The sequence below is a fragment of the Apium graveolens genome, chromosome 5 (assembly GCF_009905375.1).
Source record: "Apium graveolens cultivar Ventura chromosome 5, ASM990537v1, whole genome shotgun sequence".
In the NCBI taxonomy this organism is placed as follows: domain Eukaryota; kingdom Viridiplantae; phylum Streptophyta; class Magnoliopsida; order Apiales; family Apiaceae; genus Apium; species Apium graveolens.
In genome coordinates this window covers 293,522,621-293,544,007 of record NC_133651.1, presented here as the reverse complement: position 1 = coordinate 293,544,007, position 21,387 = coordinate 293,522,621, and the positions used below count along the sequence as shown (strand labels likewise).

The 21,387-nt window shown below is 39.9% G+C and overlaps 1 protein-coding gene and 1 non-coding gene across 3 annotated transcripts; both read left to right on the top strand.

Annotated features, from left to right (window-relative positions):
• The first annotated feature begins 1,642 nt into the window (after positions 1-1,642).
• LOC141663123 (small nucleolar RNA R71) lies at positions 1,643-1,749 on the top strand. Its single transcript, XR_012551208.1, has one exon. It is a non-coding gene; the product is annotated as a small nucleolar RNA R71 (small nucleolar RNA).
• Positions 1,750-4,931: 3,182 nt separating this feature from the next.
• Positions 4,932-20,990, top strand: LOC141659153 (serine carboxypeptidase-like 3). Of its 2 annotated transcripts, none has more exons than XM_074465904.1 (14): positions 4,932-5,124; positions 17,748-17,896; positions 17,996-18,072; positions 18,282-18,401; positions 18,662-18,764; positions 18,876-18,913; positions 19,146-19,247; positions 19,325-19,411; positions 19,528-19,680; positions 19,898-19,969; positions 20,075-20,220; positions 20,346-20,459; positions 20,588-20,642; positions 20,734-20,990. In XM_074465904.1, exons 1-14 carry the CDS (start codon positions 4,973-4,975, stop codon positions 20,815-20,817), a joined length of 1,452 nt encoding a protein of 483 aa, XP_074322005.1. In that variant the 5' UTR covers positions 4,932-4,972; the 3' UTR covers positions 20,818-20,990. The 2 variants fall into 2 exon arrangements, with proteins under 2 accessions (XP_074322005.1, XP_074322004.1); XM_074465903.1 differs by having other exon boundaries at positions 19,799-19,969.
• The last annotated feature ends 397 nt before the right edge of the window (positions 20,991-21,387 follow it).

Sequence of the window (21,387 nt, the reverse complement as noted above, 5' to 3'; positions counted from 1 at the left end):
TAAGAATTTCCTTCTTCACGACTTCTTTCATGATCGGATTAAGCCTTCTCTGTTGCTCAACAGTAAGCTTGCTACCTTCCTCTAGCAGAATTTTATGCATGCTATAAGAAGGGTTGATTCCCTTGATATCTGCTATAGTCCATCCAATTTCCAATTTGAACTCTCTCAAAATTCTCAAAAGCTTTTCCTCATCACTACCTGAAAGGTCAGATGCAATGATAACCAACAAAGTAGATATATCACCTAAAAAAGCATACCTTAAGTGTTCAGGAAATGGTTTAAGCTCGAGTGTAGGTGTTTCCTCAATAGATGGCTTGAGGCGCTTTGAAGATTTGTTCAGCTCCTCCAATACAAGAGATTCAAAAGGCATATCCAGCCTTCACTTTCAAGGAGAATCATTAAAATATTGCAACTATCCATCACCTTCGTTATCTTCACTATCTGAATTTCCTAATAAGGCTTTCTCTAAGGCATCAGACTTTAGCATTTGATCAAGTTCTGAAGTAACCACAGAATCGACCAACTCCACTTTTAAGCACTCCTCATTATCAGTAGGGAACTTCATAGCATTGAACACATTAAAAGTCACATCCTGATCCAGTACTCGCATAGTGAGCTCACCCTTCTACAAATCAATCAAGTTTTGGCCAGTAGCCAAGAAAGGTCTTTCCAAGATTATGAGAATCTTCTTATCCTCCTCGAAATCAAGAATTAAAAATCAGCAGAAAAGATGAGTTTGTCCACCTTGACCAAGACATCATCCACAATGCCTCGTGGATGTGTAATAGAACGATCGGCCAATTGCAACGACATATAAGTAGGCTTTGGATCAGGTAAGTCAAACTTCTTGAAGACAGACAAAGGCATCAGATTGATGCTAGCTCGCAAATCACATAAGCACTTGTCGAACGACAAGTTTCCAATAGTGCAAGGAATATTGAAGCTTCTAGGATCTTTAAGCTTCAGAGGCAACTTCTGCTGCAGAACAACACTGCATTCCTCCGTAAGAGCAACAGTCTCTAAGTCATCGAGCTTCACTTTCCTAGAGAGAATACCTTTCATAAACTTCGCATAGCTAGGCATTTGTTTAAGAGCTTCAGTGAAAGGTATGTTGATATGAAGTTTCTTGAAAACTTCCAAGAACTTAACAAATTGCTTATCCAGCTTTTGCTTCTGCAGCCTCTTAGGAAAAGGAGGTGGAGGATAAACCTGTTTTTCCCCTGTTACGGTGGGATGATAGGTGGCTGGTACTGGTTGCTGCAATCTCTGAAAGTTGCTCATGAACTGATCTGATTTACTAGAAATAGCACACTGATCAGTCTCATGCGCTCCAACACAAAGCTCACAGACACTAGTGATCTGATTAACTCCAAAATTAGCCAAAGAATCCACCTTCATCGTCCAAGCCTGAAGCTGAGCAACTATAACAGTAGCTGTGTCCACTTCCAGAACTCCTGCTACTTTGCCTTGAGGCATTCTTTGAGTTGGGTTTTGGTATTCATTGGCAGCCATCGGCTCAATCAATTCATAAGCTTCATTGTAGCTTTTAGCCCATAAGGCTCCTCCTGATGCTGCATCAAGTATGGGTCTTAAAGTAGGACCCAACCCATTATAAAAACACTTAATGATCATCCAGTCAGGCATCCCATGATGAGGAAACTTCCTAAGCATCTCCTTGTAGCGATCCCAAGCTTCACACAAAGATTCTCCAGACTGCTGTACAAATTGAGTAAGAGCATTCCTGATTGCAGCAGTCTTCGCCATAGGAAAGAATTAGTGAAAACTTCTGAGCAAGATTTTCCCATTTGGTGATAGAACCTGGTGGCAGAGAATGTAACCAACACTTAGCTTTATCCCTCATAGAGAATGGGAAAAACCTCAACTTTATAGCATTTTCAGAAACTTCATTGAACTTGAAAGTGTCACAAATCTCGATGAAATCTTTGATGTGCATGTTGGGGTCTTCTATAGGAGAACCCCCAAACTGAACTGAGTTCTGTATCATCTGAATCGTGCTTGACTTGATCTCAAAGGTGTTAGCCGCGATGGCTGGCCTGATAATGCTAGACTGAATATCATTGATCTTTGGTTGAGTATAGTCCATCAAAGCCTTCGGATTTGCTTCCGGTTCTCCCATTAGACAAGAGCTTCTTCTTCAACTTTTTCTACTTCCTCAAAAACTTCTTGAGCTACTACAACTTCTTCCTCGGCTTGATCCAGAGTTCTCTTATGAGACCGAGAACGCGTATGCATACACACTCACTAGAGTACCTGAAACACGACAAAGAAACAAGTAACAATGTCCGAGTCAATGAACTTTAACGAAGACTGATGAAAAATACATAAATTAAAAATTAACACCGAGTCCCCGGCAGCGGCGCCAAAAACTTGTTAGGATGAAAATACGCGCTAATATTCACGCAAGTATACGCGATCGAAAGTAATATAAGATTAATTCTAGTTCTTTCCCACAGGGACTGGTTTAGGTTAATTTCAATTAATGTACTTATGCAACAATGGTATAATTATTATTCAATGCTAAGACGAACAACAATTTGGTTTTATTTAACTAAGATTATTAACTAACATGCAATTAACTAAGAGATTAAAATATTGATTTACTTATATAACACAAATATGGGATTCTAACTTCATTACTACTTCATTCAATAGCCTTTTTATTCTTAACTTTAGTATGCAATAGTGATGACACTGATCAGGTAACATGAAACTAGTAAACAGCAACTTTCGATGTACGATTACCCTACTACCAGACATCCACAAAAGAGATAGAAGCTAAATAGATACCAATTATATTAGACTCTATATGTCTATAGAATTTGACAACACAACGGTTTAATGCGCAAGTTATCTATCATGATTACATAGGGCAAGTAAGATGGTTAAAATTATCTGCGAATCATGCATAACAAATACATGAACCTATGCTAGCATGGCAAGTTCTAAACCTCTAAATTCACTGTCGCTTCATTAGAGATTAACACAATATCTTATAAGTTCGCGACACTCATAAGACAAATAAGCAAAACCAATACTAGGATATTATAAAATCACCACACACTAAGGTATCAAAACATATTAACTATTGAAATCTATAAGAAAATTCGCTAGAACCCCACGATAACGATTAGCACATAACCGAACTCATCATCACCGTGGGTTCCGATGAAAACATGATATAATAAACTAGGTCTTATAAATGATTAAATAAACAAAGTACGTAATCGAGAGTATTAGGTTCAACAAAACAAGAAACGAGCATCCAAAATTACAACTTAAAATAAAGAATCACAAGAATAAACTATATCTTCTTCGCCTTGGTTGTATTGTACTATAGGTCTTCTCGCTGCCTTTTCCTTAAGCTCTGTTATGAAAAACGTCTTTAAGTTGTCTTTATATAGCAACCCAAGTAATCCAGAAGACCAGAAATCAGTCTTCTAATTGAAACAGAATTCTGAAATCCCGACACGGCGCGACCGCGCGCTTCACCAGCGCAGGTACGCTGTCCTTCTACATCTTCGGTGCGGGCGCGCGCTATAACAGCGCGTGCGCGCTGACCTTCTGGAAAAAGTTCTTCTGCTTATTTTTCTGACTGGTTTGAGATGGCGATCCACGAGCTTTTATTCAAGACACCTTCCTAACACCATTTTAGCATCATTGCAATGCTAAACCTCCTGATTCCTCCAACTATGCCTGAAATGCAAAAACACTACAAAACACATCAAATGCAAAAACACTACAAAACACATCAAACACACAAAATATTGAGTATAAAACACCAATTCAAGCCTTTATAGAGCATTCTAAATGGACATAAATGCCACTTTACAGTAGTCAATGGGTGTCCTCGTTGGAAGACTTCGGAGTATCCTGTAGTTTGCACCCAAAAGCTTGGGATCACTTGTCCTGCAATCTGGTAGGGGCTCCTTATCCGGAGGACAATGATGCGTCCAACATTTGGGGTGAACCACGGCTATACCTGCGTCTGCGGACTAGAAAAACAGCTGGTAGTGGAGGGTTATTCTCGGCCGGAGAGATGCCTCGAAGTCTCGAAGCCGCGGACGAGTCTTGGGCCTTAATGGTTGGGCCTCATTGGCGGCCATTCCTAAATCTAGTAGAAGACGTTTTCTAGTGGGTTTCCTACTGGACCTCAGGATGAGAAATCTAAACCCATTAGACTTCTTGTTCCCAAGAACTACGTTGCCTTAAGGAGTCACCACCAACCCTAAGCAATCTTAGCCCCCAATTCATCACTACCACCAAATACTGTTCACGTTTTCCGACGAATAACTACCGTCACAGATCTTGTTTTCGGCTACGAAACTCGAATTTTGTTACTACCAAATTCCTCCGTCAACAATAATGTGCTACTACCAAATTCCTCCGTCAATAATAATGTGCTATATATGTACGTGCAGATTTGTCTTTTTATATCAAGTTTGTGTTCAAAACTTAACAATTTCCTGATTTTTTTTCTCCAGGTAAGCTATTTTTTGGGCTGAAAACACCAAACTTTTATAAAAAAAAAGGAATGAAAAAAAATACAGACATAATAGGTGTACAATTACAATTCACCAGTGGATCACGAGGGACTTGAATGATCTGGTTAAAGAAATTGAAGACCTGCGTGTGCACATGCAGATATATTTAATCATCCTATTTAGGGTTTCAATTTGCAGGATTATTTTAGTCGATCTGCGCATGCAACTACCATTCTCATCCTGAAAACTTTGATTGATATGTCGCTTACTTAAATTTGCATGGTGAATTCCGTGTACTCCGAAATAAACAAATCTCATCTTGGTAAACGTGTTAGGATAATTTTAAAACAGGAAAACTTAAAAAACACGTGAAGGCCGGCCTATATAAAATGAAGTACTCCTTCACTAAGCAGAAGCGAAGAAATTTAATCTCTGGATAATCGAAGCTCTAGATACATATATATGCAGCAATGGTTAAGCTTATGATAAGCAGAAGTGTTTCACGTTTATTGCTTCTCATTCTTCTGCCGGAACTGCTTTTCATCAACCTTGCTGTTTCACAGACTGATATCAAAACTCTACCAGGATTTAAGGGCCAACTGCCCTTCAATCTTGAAACCGGGTATGTACTTGAAATCCGGTGTAGTAGATAGATTGTCCGTTGATATGTATTTCAAATGATGATTGCAATTTGCAAATGACATAATATTTGAGTTATCATTTCAAATTTTGGTATTTGTTATAACTAAAATTTGTTTGTCTGAAATTTAAAATAAAATTTACATCTAATTATATATATATATAATCCAAATTTCGAAACGGGCACCAAGATCATCTTCATTATGATAATTTTTAATATTTAAATATTCTTTAATATATACTCCCTCCGTCCTTTTCAATTGTTTATATTTTTTAGAAAGTGTCTGACACGCATTTTAAGGTGTAATATATAAAGTATAGTTCTGTAATTTTTTTTTACAATTTTGTTTTTCTGAATAAAAATTAAAACATTCAACTTTTATTCAGAAAAAGAAAATTGTAAAGACAAGTTACATAACTATACATTTTATGTATCTTAAAATGCGTGCCGGACACTTTATTAGAAATGTAAACAATTAGAAGGGAGTAAAGGAATAACGAGCTATATTAATATTAAAGCCCGGGGGCATCTATGTTAATTAGAAATCAATATTAAATGGTATCTAGATCCGGCATCTATGTTAATTAGAAATCAATATTACATTTAGTTTGAATGGTAGCTAGATCCTTAATTTGATTGTGGATTAGGAGCTCTATGACATGCATTGACTTCTGTTCAAAACGTAATTGTTTTCTACTTGCAACTTGCAAGATAAATAAATGATTTTGCATGTGCTAGTGCGTACACCCCCCGCTACATATTTCGTTGATTATTTGCATTAAAATCTTTGCCTATACATAGTTATATACTAAAACATACTATAAGTCAGTCATTCTATATACATGGCAAAAGTTTATGAACAACACTTTTACATGGATTTTACTTGAATTTCTTCGCTGCCGGAACACCAATTTAACCTTGCTCTTTTACAAACACGTTAATAGTCTGCTTGGATATCCTGGCAAACTGCCTTTTAAGCTTGAAACTGGGTACAGGGTACCTATACTGTAACTTGTATGCATTTTCATTCTTTTTTTTTGGTTTTTCGTATATATATTAATTCTTATAAGTTACTAAATTCAAGGCAATACTCACTTATACTTACTACGTGATAGGGATAAATAAATCCTGATTATGTAATTAAATATTACAGTAATTATACATGATTTGGGCTGCTAGACCCAATAAGAAAATGTATGATATTCAGACCAAAAAGGTTAACACATTGATCAGGCCTGATGGATCAGATCAGGCCTGATGGACCAGATCAGGCCTGATGGAACAAAGAAGGCCCAAAAACCCTGAATGTTAATTAATTTCATAATTAATTAATAAGAGAAAAATCAGCTATTGAGAAAAGTCCCGATAAGGATATAAATCCTTGCAGATTAGCCTCAAAGGGACCTAGAAGGATAAGGAATCAAAGGGACCTAGAAGGATAAGGAATCTGTAAATAAGATGACTTCGTAAAAATAGGCTTTATTATATTTTAGAGAAGTCATTAATACTCGAGGGAGGTTATTTGTTGGTGAGATTGCGAAATTGTATGAACAGTAGACGTGATAAGTAAACACAAGATCATGACATGTAAATAATACTACGTCTATACAAGAAATCAGGAAGAAATGAAGAAAAGGAAAATACAAAAAATCAAAACATGAGAAGAAGTTTTGAAATCTGTTTACAGGTCACTGAAAGAAATTCATTAATATATTCATGCCTCAATAAAGAATAAGTTTTAAAGACTTTCAAGGTTTCATAACACTACGCCATAGATTGGATTCTGCAACCCTTCATAGTGGGGTTACAAAGAAAAGTGTAATATTAGCCTTCAAAACCAATGTTGATAGGGATGAATAAATCCTGATTACATGATCAGTTATTACAGTTTGGGCTCCAAGGCCCAATAAGAAGATGTATGACATTCAGACCGGAAAGGTTAACATATTGACCAGACCTGATAGACCGGATCAGGCCTGATGGGACAAAGAAGGCCCAAAAACCCTGAATATTTATTAATTTCGTAATTAATAAATAAGGGAGAAAAACAGCTATTAAGATAAGTCCTAGTGGGGATATAAATCCTTGTAGATTGGCCTCAAGGGGACCTAAAAGGATAAGAAATCAGTTTCCTACTATCTAGGACTCCAAAGTCCATTCTAATTCTGAGACTTGGCTACCAAGTATCCTATGCCAAGTCCAATTCAAGGACCACCAACATCTATATAAGGGGTCTCACCCCACAAATCAGAACTACGTTTTTTGGCTTGATTCTCTAATTCACAGATATACGTAGGCATCTCGTAAAGGCAGAGTTAAGCTACGAAACACGAGAGCAGCCATTAAAGGCCTTGAGCTCCCGAACCTTAGCAGTAAATACAGCAAATAATAACCTTAGTTTTTTATCCATAACATTTGGCGCCGTCTGTGGGAAAGCACAACAATAACCGTGGCGAAAACACGGAGAACAATTAGAGCCCTTGGAGGAGAAACACCAACGGGGACAACCCAAGTGATTTCTTCAACTGTGGAGGTACCTCCTCACTCAACCTATGTAACCACGCAAGGAGAAGCCCAGATAGGGGCAACTGAACCTCAGCTACAAGGGACGATTCCCTCGGCTACTCAAGGTACAAATCCTCAAGTTCAACAAGTACATGCACTTGTAAATTCTCGACCCATCGGGTACGAATATTCAACTATTGTTACTACTAACCCCCTTATGGGATGCCCCTTTACCCTGAGGTTGGAGGAAGTGGACATGCTGGACGTAGTGAAGCACGAGGGCGTTCGCCCCCCTACATACGAGGTTTGGCTCCTATCCCTGAGGATCAAGAATTTTCTGGTCCTTACACTGAGAGAGACTCCGAATCTTCGAATGATGAAGTAGCCCCAAGAAGGAGACGTGCTGGCAAAGAGCCGATAGCTGATGGTAGCCAACGTCCTCAAAGCACCCAAGGGATGAATCCCCAAGAAGTATAGGAAAGGATCAGGGCTCACGAGGCTGAGATTCAAAGGATGAGGCGCGACTTGGAGGCGCACCAGACCACCAGACCCCCAGTACATCGTAGGGGAAGAAATCCTCCCCATATCATAGACCTGGATGGTCCAGTACAGAGAAGGGTTGTTGTCCCAAGGGCTGATCCAAGCAATCTTCTTCCCCTTGGAGATCCTGATGATCCTACTCCGCCCTTCACTGAAGATATAATGAATGCCCATATCTCAAGAAAGTTCAAGATGCCAACTATAAAAGCTAATGACGGCACGGGAGATCCCGCTAATCATGTTAGAACATTCTCTAATGCACTGTTGTTGCAACCCGTGAATGATGCTATTAAGTGTCGGACCTTTCCTCAAATCCTGTCGGGTATGGCTCAAAGGTGGTATAGTCGTTTGCCCCCGAACTCTATTGGGTCGTTCAGAGAGTGAAGTCAGGCTTTCATTAAACAGTTCATCAGTGGGAGAGTGCATGAGAAAAGTTCAGCATCCCTCATGAGCATTGTGCAGGGAGCAAAGGAATCCTTGAGAGACTATCTGAATCGTTTCACAAAGGAGGCTTTAAAAGTCCCAGACCTTGATGATAAGGTAGCCATGATAGCACTGCAACAAGGAACTAGGGATGAGTTTTTCAAGATGTCCTTAGCCAAACGTCCCCCTGAAAGCATGTTGCAGCTCCAGGATAGGGCAGGGAAGTACATCAAGGTGGAAGAAAGCATGAGGAAGACCGTAGTGAGTAATGAGCCCACTGGAGGCAAGAAGCGGAAAAATGATCTGGAGTATATCGCTAAGGACAAGTATCCTAGAACCGAGCAAAACCCTGATTCAACCCCCAAGAAGGGAGGACCTGGGCAAAAGTTCACTGAATACGCTAAGCTGAATGCTCCTAGAAGCCAGTATTGCAGATTTCGCAAAGATGCTGGTCCTTGAAGGCTGATCCTGCAAAGTTAGATAAAAGCAAGTATTGCAGATTTCACAAAGATGCTGGTCATGACACCGATGAGTGTAGACAGCTGAAAGATGAAATTGAGTTCCTCATTCGAAAAGAAAGATTAAACAAATATACTGGAGAAGGAGGGGATAAGAATAATAATGGAAGAAAGAACTTTGAAGATCGTAGGAGGGACCAAGATGATCAGGGGCGGAATCCCCAGCCTAGGGGACCTGTGATAAATACAATCTTCGGAGGACCCCGACTCCGAGGGCCTGTGATAAACACAATCTTTGGAGGACCAACTGCTGCTGGGTTATCCAAGAACTCCAGGAAAGCGTATGCCCGAGAAGTTATGTATATTGTTGGGGAAGCCCCGAAGAGGGCCAAGACAGGAGTAACAATGTCTTTTGATGATTCTGATCTGGAGGGTGTGAAATTTCCCCATGACGATCCGTTGGTTATAACCCCGATAATAGGGAACAGCCCAGTGAAAAGGGTCCTTGTGGATAATGGTGCTTCAGTGGATATCTTGCTCCATGACACCTTTTTGAGGATGGGATATAATGACCCCAATTGACCCCAACCGACATGCCAATATATGGGTTCGCGGGAGTGGAGTGCCCCGTAGAGGGGATAATCAAGTTGCCAACAACCATATGACAGAAACCAAGGCAGGCCACTCAGATGTTGGACTTCGTGGTGGTGAAGGCTAGTTCGACTTACAACACTATTATGGGAAGAACAGGGATACACGCCTTTAAGGCAGTCCCTTCTTCCTACCATTCAGTTATGAAGTTTCCAACCCGGGATGAGATCGGAGAAGAGAGAGGAGACCAAAAAATGGCTAGAAGCTGTTATGTAGCCTCTTTGAGGGCAGATGGAGTTCGGGGGCAGGTTCTTCCTATTGAAGATCTGGATATCCGAGAGAATGATAAGAAAAGGGGAAAGCCAACAGAAGGTGACTTTTATTGGAGCAACGCTCGAGGAACCCCTTACAGGGAAGTTGGTGAAATTTTTGCAAGAAAATAGTGACGTATTTGCATGGTCAGCAGCTGATATGCCAGACATAGACCCGAAACTGATTACTCACAAGCTGAATGTGGACCCAAATCGGAAGACAGTGAAACAAAAGAAAAGAAGTTTTGCTCCAGAAAGGCAAGAAGCTATAAAACAGGAAGTGGAGAAGCTCTTGGAGGCTGGTTTCATTGAGGAGATTCAATTTCCAGAGTGGTTAGCAAACTCTGTAATGGTGAAGAAGGCCAATGGAAAATGGAGGATGTGTGTGGACTTTACTGATCTAAATGATGCCTGTCCTAAGGACTGTTTCCCGTTACCAAGGATCGATACTTTGATAGATGCCACTGCTGGGCATGAAATGCTGAGCTTCTTGGATGGATTTAGTGGATATAATCAAATCAAGATGCACAATGATGACATTCCAAAGACTATGGAAGTTTACGTCGATAACATGTTAGTCAATAGTCTGGTAAAGACTGACCATATAACCCATTTGAGGGAAGCTTTTAAGGTCCTGAGGTACCACAAGATGATGTTAAATCCTACAAAGTGTGCTTTCGGAGTAGGGTCTGGACATTTTTTGGGATTAATGGTCTCCAAGAGAGGGATCGAGGCTAACCCCGATAAAATAAAGGCAATCCTGGACATGGAACCACGAAAAACTGTCAAGAATGTTCAGAAGCTCACAGGAAGGGTTGCTGCGCTGGGACGATTCATCTCCAAGTCAGGAGACAAATGCTTGTCATTCTTCAAGTCACTAAAAAATATTAAGGACTTTGTATGGAGTGAGGAAAACCAGAAGGCTTTCGAGGAGTTAAAGAAATATATGGCCCAGACCCCGTTGTTGGCCAAACCAGCTTTGAATGAAGTTTTATACTTGTACTTGGCCGTTTCAGAGAGTGCTTTGAGCGCTGTGTTGGTTAAGGAGGAACTGAAAATCCAGAAACCCGTATACTATGTCAGCAAAATTCTGCATGGTGCTGAGTTGAATTATTCAACTATTGAGAAATTAACTCTAGCCTTGGTAATGGCTTCAAGAAAATTACGTCCTTACTTTCAGGCTCATCAAATTGAGGTACTAACAAATCAGCCCCTGAGAAATATCATTCATAGTCCTAAGGCTAGTGGGAGGTTGATCAAATGGGCAATATAGCTGGGAGAGTTCGACATCAAGTATAAGCCACGGACAACAATAAAAGCCCAGACATTAGTTGACTTCGTGGTAGAATGTACCATACCCAACCAAGAAGTCGGGGGGCAGGAAGATAATATACCTCAAGACAAGGAAGAGAAGGGGGATAAAGAGATGGTTAATAAGGAAAAAGAATACTTGGGTTCTCTATTTTGATGGAGCATCAAAAACGAATTCAAGTGGAGCAGGTTTGGTTCTACAAAGCCCTGATGGGTTCTTAATTGAGTATGCCATGAAGTTAGACTTCCCAACCACAAACAATGAGGCAGAATATGAAGCTCTGATAGCTGATCTTGGCTTAGCAGAGACACTTAGAGTCAAGAACTTAAAAGTCTGTGGAGACTCGAAGTTGGTCATATCCCAGGTGAAGGGAGAGTTTGAGGCAATGGATGATACGATGGCTAAGTATGTCGCCTAGTAAGGGCCGTGATGACCTAATTTGATGAATGTCATGTTGAGCACATTCCAAGGGAGGAAAATGCCAAGGCAGATGCATTATCAAAGTTTGCTCCATCTGAGATGGAAGAAAGTTCTGGAAGTGTATACTATCGCGTTTTGAAAACACGGAGCATTGATGTTAAGCTTGTGGCTCATATAGGCCTGGGGACATCATGGATTGATCCCATTAAGGCTCACATTCAAACCGGTTGGTTACCAAACGATGCTACTGAAGCACGCAAATTGGTTGTTCGAGCACTAAGATACTCTTTGATAGATGGAATTCTGTATAAAAGATCTTTCGTGGTTCCCTACTTAAGATGTCTCAGGCTCGATGAGGCTCATTTGGCTCTTGAAGAAGTACATGAAGGCATATGCGGGCAACACTTGGGGGGCAGGGCCTTGGCTCATAAGATAACCCGTTTAGGCTTCTATTGGCCATAAATGATGGCTGATGCCAAAGAATATGTGAAAAAATGTGACCGTTGTCAGAAGCACGTACCAGTTGTTAGACAACCCCCCGAGATGCTGACCTCTATCAACTCGCCCATCCCCTTTGCTATGTGGGGAATGGATATACTAGGGCCTTTCCCCATGGCCACGACACAAAGGAAGTTTCTGATTATAGCCATTGATTATTTCACCAAGTGGATTGAAGCCAAACCCTTGGCCAAGATCACAACTAAGCAGGTTGCACAATTCCTGTGGGGAAGTATTATGTGCCGGTATGGAATTCCCCGCATCCTAGTCACTGACAATGGAACACAGTTCAACAACGAGGAATTCAAGAAGTATTGTGAAAAATATGAAATTAAGTTACGATTCACATCTGTGGCTCACCCGCAAGCCAATATGGGCAAGCGGAAGTGGCAAATCGAATAATCCTGGATGGACTAAAGAAGAGGATCGAGAAGTCAAGGAATAACTGGGTGGATGAAATACTCCCCATACTATGGGCCTATAGGACTACCTGTAGAGTCACGACTGGAACAGCTCCCTTCATGTAAGCATATGGTGCAGAAGCAGTTGTTCCTGTAGAGATATCACATTCCTCCCCCAGGATTCAAGCTTTCAATGTTGAGGAAAATGAAGAAGGGCAAAGTTTAGCCCTGGATCTAATTGATGAAGTACGAGATGAGGCACATGCGAAGATAGTGGAATATCAGAAAAAAGCTTCATTCTACTACAACCTAATGGTTAAAGAAAGGTTCTTCAAATAAGGTGACTTAGTCTTGAGGAAAGTGGAAGCTTCTGGTGTAGGACAGAAATGGAAACTTGCCCCAAATTGGGAAGGGTCGTACAAAGTCAAGAGCGTTTAGGGTAGAGGAACTTACAAGCTGGAGACTATGGATGGTTTTGAAGTCCCGAGAACTTGGCATGCGCAAAACCTGAAGGTTTACTATGTGTAAAACAGTTGAAGCACGATTCTCACTTGTAAGAGTGACAAGTAGGTTTAAAAGCACCTTGAAGCTTTGCTTGCTTAGGATTTTTCTATATAGGAGATATGTTTAGATTTTATCAGGGCTGAACCCATTTCATGTAAGGTATCAAGAATAGCAAGTTATAATATAAAGCCTTCGACTTAATCTTAGCCTATTAGATTGGTGCATTGTGAGAGATAAAACCAAGTTATAAACTTGAGTTTGAAAAATCGAAAGAAAAATACGACGATACTTGGGCAAAATACGACTGAAAATAATAAAAGTCAATTACAAAGTTCAATATTGTCTAAGAAAGAAGAAATACATAAAAAAATTAGGCCTTGGAAGGCTGGGATTCTTCGGAGCCACTATCCGAAGTTTCCTCGGATGTCTCTTCAGTCGGTCCCTCGGAAGTCCCCTCAGAAGTCTCCGCAGAGGTTCCCTCGGAACTATCTTCGGACGCTTTGGATGCTGCAGGAGACACTGGTTTAGGAGATGCTTCCTTTGGAGGCTATTCTACCCTGACCTTCTTTATAACTGGCTCAGACTCCTCCTCAAAAGAAGATTCCTCCTCTTCAGAGCTGGACTCGAGCTCCTTCCTCTTTTGGCCTTGGCCTTGACTCCCCGATGGACCATCTTTGATCAAATCGGCAAGCTTGTCTGCAACGCCCCCAAGTGCTGGAACTCACACATGACAAGGGAAGGAAGACTGTTCAAGGACTTCTGGAAACTCGTCCTGAATAGCCTCCACCGCGGCGTCCCAGCCTTCCTTATAGCTGACTGGATGAATGAGGGCATCATGCTCCACCATTAAATCCTTAAACTCCTGAGTGTCCATCCAGCCGTCAAAGGCTTTATCCTTTTGAGCCTTGAGGATAACATTTTCAGCCCGGGCCGTTTCCAAATCAGAAGTAGATGAGGCAAGTTGGGCTTCAAGGGCCTCTATTCTTTGGTTGGCCTCCTCCAACTTCTTGTTCGCATCCTCGAGGTCAACCTTCCAAGCCTTGGCTTGGTGAATCGCCCGTTGAAAATGGGCGTTCGCCCACAAGAAACACAACAAAAGTAAGAGATGGGAAAAATCAAAAAGGCAACTATGAACGGCTAAGGAAAAAGACGTACTGTCGCCAAAGCCTGAGCTCCGAAAAGCTCGTTACCCTCCAAGTCCTGTTGAAGGACAAAGTCTTGATAGTCAACCGGGGAAATGGAATGCTTAGACCATTCCTTGGCAAGCGCTGTGTTGCCGATAATCGAATCCTTGCCCCGGATTCCCCAAGCAGGTTGGAAGTAAGACCCTGGTTTTTGCTTGGTACGTAAAATTTGGCTGGGGCCTTCGTCGCCTGGTTCCATTGCCTGGAGTAGGAACTCCGGGAAACGATCCCCAAGGCGCGGGTCTTTAAAGACCTTTCCAGCACGCTTCATCCTGGTCGTTTCCAGGTCTTTAGGCTTTGTAGCCTCCTCAATTTTCTCAGCCACTGCAATAAATAAGATAAGTGAGTTGAGAAGTTAGCAAATTAGAAGATAGAAGAAACGAAACCAACTAGATAAGGAAGGAAACGTACTCTTCTTAGGGACGGGAGAAAGGCCGCGTTCTACAAGAACGGTCTCCCTGATAAGATCCCAAGAATGGGAAGTCCCATTATCTTGCGTAAGGAGGTTGAAAGCTCTGGTCTCCTCCTCAGACAAAATTAGATCGTTTGGGCTCCCATCTACGGCTAGCCCAAAAGACGAGCGAAATAGGGTGCCCCAATCGCCACCCTCCCAAACGACGAACAGAAAATCTTTCTTCCACCCCAAGTTGTTGTCAGGGATGGACTTCCCGTTCACTATGTGGGGAACGGTTGGGCGCTGGTTTAAAGAAACCCACCCCGGATTCTTGTCAGGACTGTTCTTGAACTGGAAAATCTTTCTAAAAACAGCAACAGAGGTAAAGACATTGTGCTTGGCGCATTGCGACAGATAGCACATAATCAACCTCCAAGAGTTAGGAGGGAGTTGGAAAGGCCTGATGCCCACATCAGCTAGCAAAACAGGGATGAATGGGTGAAAGGGGAGTCTAATACCTGCCCTTAAAGTATCCCTGTAGACGCATAATGCGTCTTTCCTCCACTGACAGGCCCTGTCAGCCGGACCTGCAAGAACTAGCTTGAAAGGATCCTTGATTCTGAAACAACCGCTCAACTTGTCCAGCTCCTTTGGATCCCGCAAGGCACTGATATGGTTGTGCGCGTCTAGATGCGCATCTGACGGATACTCGTCCCCTCGGGAGTTGATCATATCAATCAAGGAAGTATACTTTGACTGAATGGGGAATTCATTGGACTTTCTGGCCACATTCATCTTGACCAAACGGGTCATTTTCTTATCAGCCATCTAAAAAAAAGGCACATAAGGAGACAATTTTAAAATGCAAACTATGTAAAAACAAGCACAAGAAGTAAAGGGAGAAGTCTTACCTGAAGTAATGCTCCTAAAAAAGGCTTTGGGGCTTAAGATACTCCGACCTACTGTTATTGCTTTGAGATTCTTAACAGAAGAAGAAAGAAGGAGAATTTAGAAATGAGAAAGTGAGGAGTAGTAGACTCTACTCACTCCTTTATATAGGAGAAAAAGTGAAGTTGAAGAGACAAAAAGCCCAGTAAGGATAAAGGCCCAAAGAAAAAAGCCCAGGAAATGGAACATTCCAGAATATTCCAAGGAATTCCAAAGAAATTAAATAAAAATTCCCGAGAATTCTAGAAAATTCTAAAGATGGTGTTTTGATATATTAAGCCCATATTAATAAAGAGGCCCAATGGGAGGCCCAAATCCAATTGGGATTTGGAAAAATAAAAAGCCCAAATTCAATTAATATTTGGAAAAATAAAAGCCCAATTCCAATTAAGATTTGGAAAAATAAAAGGCTCAAATGCAATTAGGATTTGGAAAAATAGAAGGCCCAAATCAAAACCCTAAAAAAAGATAAGGCCCAATCCAAATTGGATAAGAAGGAAGCCCAACAAGACCAGGATTGAGGTCGAGTTCTAAGTCGTGAATTCTGCTCGAATTCTTTCGAACAGACACCCGAAAATTACGGGTATAATAGATCAGGATTGAGGTCAAATTTCAGCTAGTGAATTCTGTTCGAATTCTTTCCAACAGACACCCGAAAATTACGGGTATAATAGAATTGGATTGAGGTCGAAAGCCAGACCAGGATCGAGGTCGAATTCCTGAATCAAGCACAATATTTTTCAAGAATGGGATGCAGAAACCTACACTAAAATCCAGGTCGAATAATCGACTAGGATCCTGGTCGAAACCTAGGCCGAGAATACTAGTCGAAATCTAACGACCAGGAAGCAAATGAGCACAGAAGCTTTCGACCAAAATCCAGGTCGAAGGTTCGACTAGGATCCTGGTCGAAACCCAGGTCGTGGATCCTAGTCGAAACCAAACGACCAGGAAGCAAAGAAAGACACTAGCTTTCGACCAAAATCCAGGTCGAAGGTTCGACTAGGATCCTGATCGAAACCCATGTCGTGGATCCTAGTCGAAACCAAACGACCAGGAAGCAAAGAAAGACACTAGTTTTCGACCAAAATCCAGGTCGTGGATCCTAGTCGAAGTCCTTCGACCAGGATTGGAAAGCTGGCCCAAAATTCGACTAGGATCCAGATCGAAATTTTGACTAAGATCCTGGTCGAAAAAGGGCTGAAAATTTGAGAATATTTGTAAAAATTGCAAAAAAAATGTGAAAAAATCTCGGAAAAAGGGAAAATTCCTAAAAATAGGGAGAAGGTAAGAAAATAGAAGTGGAAGTTTTTAAACGGCCCTGAAGCCACGTACAAGGCAAATCGTTGTAAGCGTGTAGGTCGCTCCACACTTTACGCAAAACGATACCCTGGAAGGGAATGAACGAACTTAACTTTTGCGAAATCTTATACGGTTTCCCAAAAGTTGGGGGGCAAATGATAGAGATAAATAAATCCTGATTATGTAATTAAATATTGCAGTAATTATACATGATTTGGGCTGCTAGGCCCAATAAGAAGATGTATGACATTCAGACCAAAAAGGTTAATACATTGATAAGGCCTGATGAACCAGATTAGGCCTGATGGAACAAAGAAGGCCCAAAAACCCTGAATATTAATTAATTTCGTAATTAATTAATAAGGGAAAAATCAGCTATTGAGAAGAGTCTTGATAAGGACATAAATCCTTGCAGATTAGGCTCAAAGGGACCTAGAAGGATAAGAAAGCAGTTTCCTACTATTTAGGACTCCAAATTCCATTCTAATTCTGAGACTTGGCGACCAAGTCTCCTATGCCAAGTCCAATTCAAGGACCACCAATATCTATATAAGGGGTCTCACCCCACAAATCAGAACTACGTTTTTTGGTTTGATTCTCTAATTCACAGAGATACGTAGGTATCTCGTAAAGGCAGAGTTAAGTTACGAAACACGAGAGTAGCCATTAAAGACCTTGAGCTCCCGAACCTTAGCAGTAAATACAACAAATAATAACCTTAGTTTTTTATCCATAACACTAGGGCACGTTGAATATAATCTATTCGATTTTAATTTGGGAAGTAGATGGATGATTTATATATTGTTGGTGACAGGTATGTTGGATTAGGAAAGAATGATGAAAATCTGCAGTTATTTTACTACTTCGTCGAATCAGAGCGTAATCCCAGACACGATCCTGTTATTATTTGGATCAATGGCGGCCCTGGTTGTTCTGCTCTCTGGCCCTTCTTTTATCAAATTGGTAACACCCTAAATTCTAAATACTAGATATAGGTTGTTTGCTATATATAGCCAGGTTCTCTTCATAATTTTGATTTCCTCTGCATGTGTAAAACTGTAGGTCCACTTAAGTTTGACTATGCAAATGTGGTTGGCACTTTACCCCAAATGGAGATAAATCCATACTCATGGACAAAGGTAATGTCGATCTTGGAAGTTAGTTTAATCAATTAATGAGTAGTCTAGATATTTTCTCTTGTTTCTAATTTTTTATTTTAAGATTTTACAAAATGCAGTAGTACTCTTGATCTAGAAAATGTGATTATGATAATAATTATTTTTGAGCAGTGAATCTGGATCAGTAGTTCTGAGCTGTTTCTGCTCTTACGAGAGTAATACTTTTGTAGGTGGCTAGCGTCATATTTGTGGATGCTTCGGGTTCTGGATTCTCCTATGCAAAAACTGAGGAAGCCTACAAAACTAGTGATACTGCAACTGCAGCGTCTATAGATCAGTTTCTTAGAAAGGTAAACTAACAGTTTCGCAAACAATTATTAATGATTATCAAGTAGCGGAACCATGATAACAAACAGCAGGAGCTAAAATGAATAATCGATTGAGGCTTTAAGTAAGTTCTTTTTATTCATAAAAGATTTCTTATTAAAAACTTTAGGTTAGTTGAGACTTCAGTATAGATTGATCCCACTTGGTTCCGCCCTTTGATACAACATATTTAACATTTTAATGTGAGTTAGAAAAGAAGTCAAATTTTGCATTATTCGTGCAGTGGCTTGTGAAGCATCCGAAATACCTCAGCAATCCATTATACGTTGCTGGTGTTTCATACGCTGGCTTGATTATCCCCGTCGCAGTTCAAGATATAATTAATGGTACTCAAACGTGTAGCTATATGGCGAATTTCAGCAACTTTTTTTCCTTCTTCTTATATCAGTTTATTCATTTCTTATTCTAACAGTAATTATTAATTTTCTATTTTCCAGGTAATGAAGCTGGCGCTTATCCAAGAGTTAACATCAAAGTGGGTAACTGACTTCTGGTTTACTAGATGAAAAATTTGACACTATAAATATTTTTCACATATATATGTACTATCCATTTTTATTTCAGTTCATAAGCTCTGGCCATTCTGTTTTCTAAAGCTTTTATTTTGCATGTTGTAAAACTGAGGAGCAAATTGTTTAAATAACTGCTTTATAAATGATCAGAAATTCTTTTACATAACTGAATCTTCAGATTCAAAACTGTTGTAGGGATACATGGGAGGGAATCCTCTCACAGATATAGATACTGACTTCAATTCAAGGATACCTTATGCACATCAGTTCGCACTTCTATCAGATGAAATGTTTGAGGTAATTAAATCCAAATCCTAATGCAGATTTTACCAAATTTTATATCGTTTTGTGATGGAATCATGAAAATTTTGCAGTCTGCAGATGCAAACTGTAATGGTGATTTCACAAACCTGAATTCCATCAATGGATTGTGTCAAAACTCTTTACTACATGTAGACGAGGTAAGAATGCGGCAATGTACAAATTAGTTATGTACATCAACTAATACTATATTATTTGAAGTGATATTTAGAGTACTGACTAAAAAATTTAAATTTATGTATGCGCACTTGCTCAGTGCCTGAAATATATAAATGAACACCAAATATTAGAACCTATGTGTGAGTCAGAGATGACAACGAAGAGAATGCTACAACAAATGCCTCAAAGCTCCAATATGAATCTCGTAAAATCCATTCAGTTATCTCGTCTTCCGCAATCATGGTGTCGAGTAATCCCTCCCTCCCTCCCTCCCTCCCTCTCTCCCTCTCTCTCTCTCTCTCTCTCCCTCTCTCCCCCCCCCCTTTAATCTAAATCATAATCTCTATATTTTTTATAATCGTCTGAAGGGCGACAATTATGCGTACGCCACTGCTTGGGCCAGCGATGAAACAGTTCAACCCTTTAATCTAAATCATAATCTCTATATTTTTTATAATCGTCTGAAGGGCGACAATTATGCGTACGCCACTGCTTGGGCCAGCGATGAAACAGTTCAAAAAGCTCTTCATGTTCGAGAGGTATCCATCTGACTTGATAGGTTTTTGAATATTCTTATTATTACACCTAATTACATACACGTATATATGTACATGGATATTTTTCTATATAATTGTGGCTAACAGGAAACAATACAAGACTGGTTAATGTGTAACGATGATCACTATGAACTGGGAAGAAATAGTACAAGTACTTTTCAATACGACATCACCAGTACTATCGGATATCATCGTAATCTAACACAAACAGATTGTCGAGCTCTAATATTTAGGTAATTTTTTTCAAACTATCCACAACTTTAATCAGTAAGAGTTCTGAAGTTTATACATGAGCTTGATAAAAAATTTATGGATTTTAAGTATCTTGACATTATGTATCGAATTATGCAAAATACAGTGGTGATCACGATCTTGTGTTTCCATACATTGGAACACAAAAATGGATACATTCGCTGGACTTAACTGTCACTAAACCATGGAGTCCCTGGTTTATCAATAGACAAGTAGGAGGGTATGTGTTGGTGTTGCCTAGCTATAATAGCAGTTTTTTCTTTATAAATACTTGCAAAGTTGAAATCACTACATTCGTAATTGAATAATTCTGTCAATAACAATGACTCCTACTAAATTTGTTCGCAGATACACTGAAATATTGTCATATAAAGACTACTCATTGACATTTGCTACTGTTAAGGTAAATATAATTATGTTTAACTAGAAGTATTGCATGAATTTGATGAAGTAAAACGATTAGAATAACAATATCTGTTGTTTTTTGCATTTAGGGTGCAGGTCACGCATCTCCAGAATACAAACCAGAGGAATGTTTATCCATGGTAGATAGGTGGCTCAATAGTACTTTTATGTGATTCGTGTTGCTTCCAATCTTCCCCATTTGATAAAAATTAGATTGAATGAAGTCGCAGGGTTTAGGGTATTTTCTATAAGTGTTGCGACTTTACTGGGTTCATCTCGTTGCTATTTGTATGTTATATATAGTGATGGTTCTTTAATGGCAAGCTGTAATGAAATAGGCACAAAATCTCCACATTTTGTATTCCTATATATTGCAAAAAACAACAATATATAATAGTTTTTTGCCAAAAATATCTATTTGATAATGACAAAATAGCTAAAAACTATACAACTAAGATATTATTTTTATCGACGTGTATTATGCAGCCTATTTTTTGGGCTTAAGAGAACACGAAGCTTACGTATTTTGAAAAATAAAATAAAAAATACAGACAGAGATATAAAGTCTACAATCTTGTGGATAACGAGGGACTTCAATGTTTGATATGAAGACCGGTGTGCAGGGCTGTTCACGAATCGAACTGTTGGTGAACAAGCTCGATCTCGACTTATTAAGAGCTCGTTCGGCTCGGCTTGTTAACGAACTCGAGCTCGAACAAAAAAAGGTATTCGTTAAGCAAATT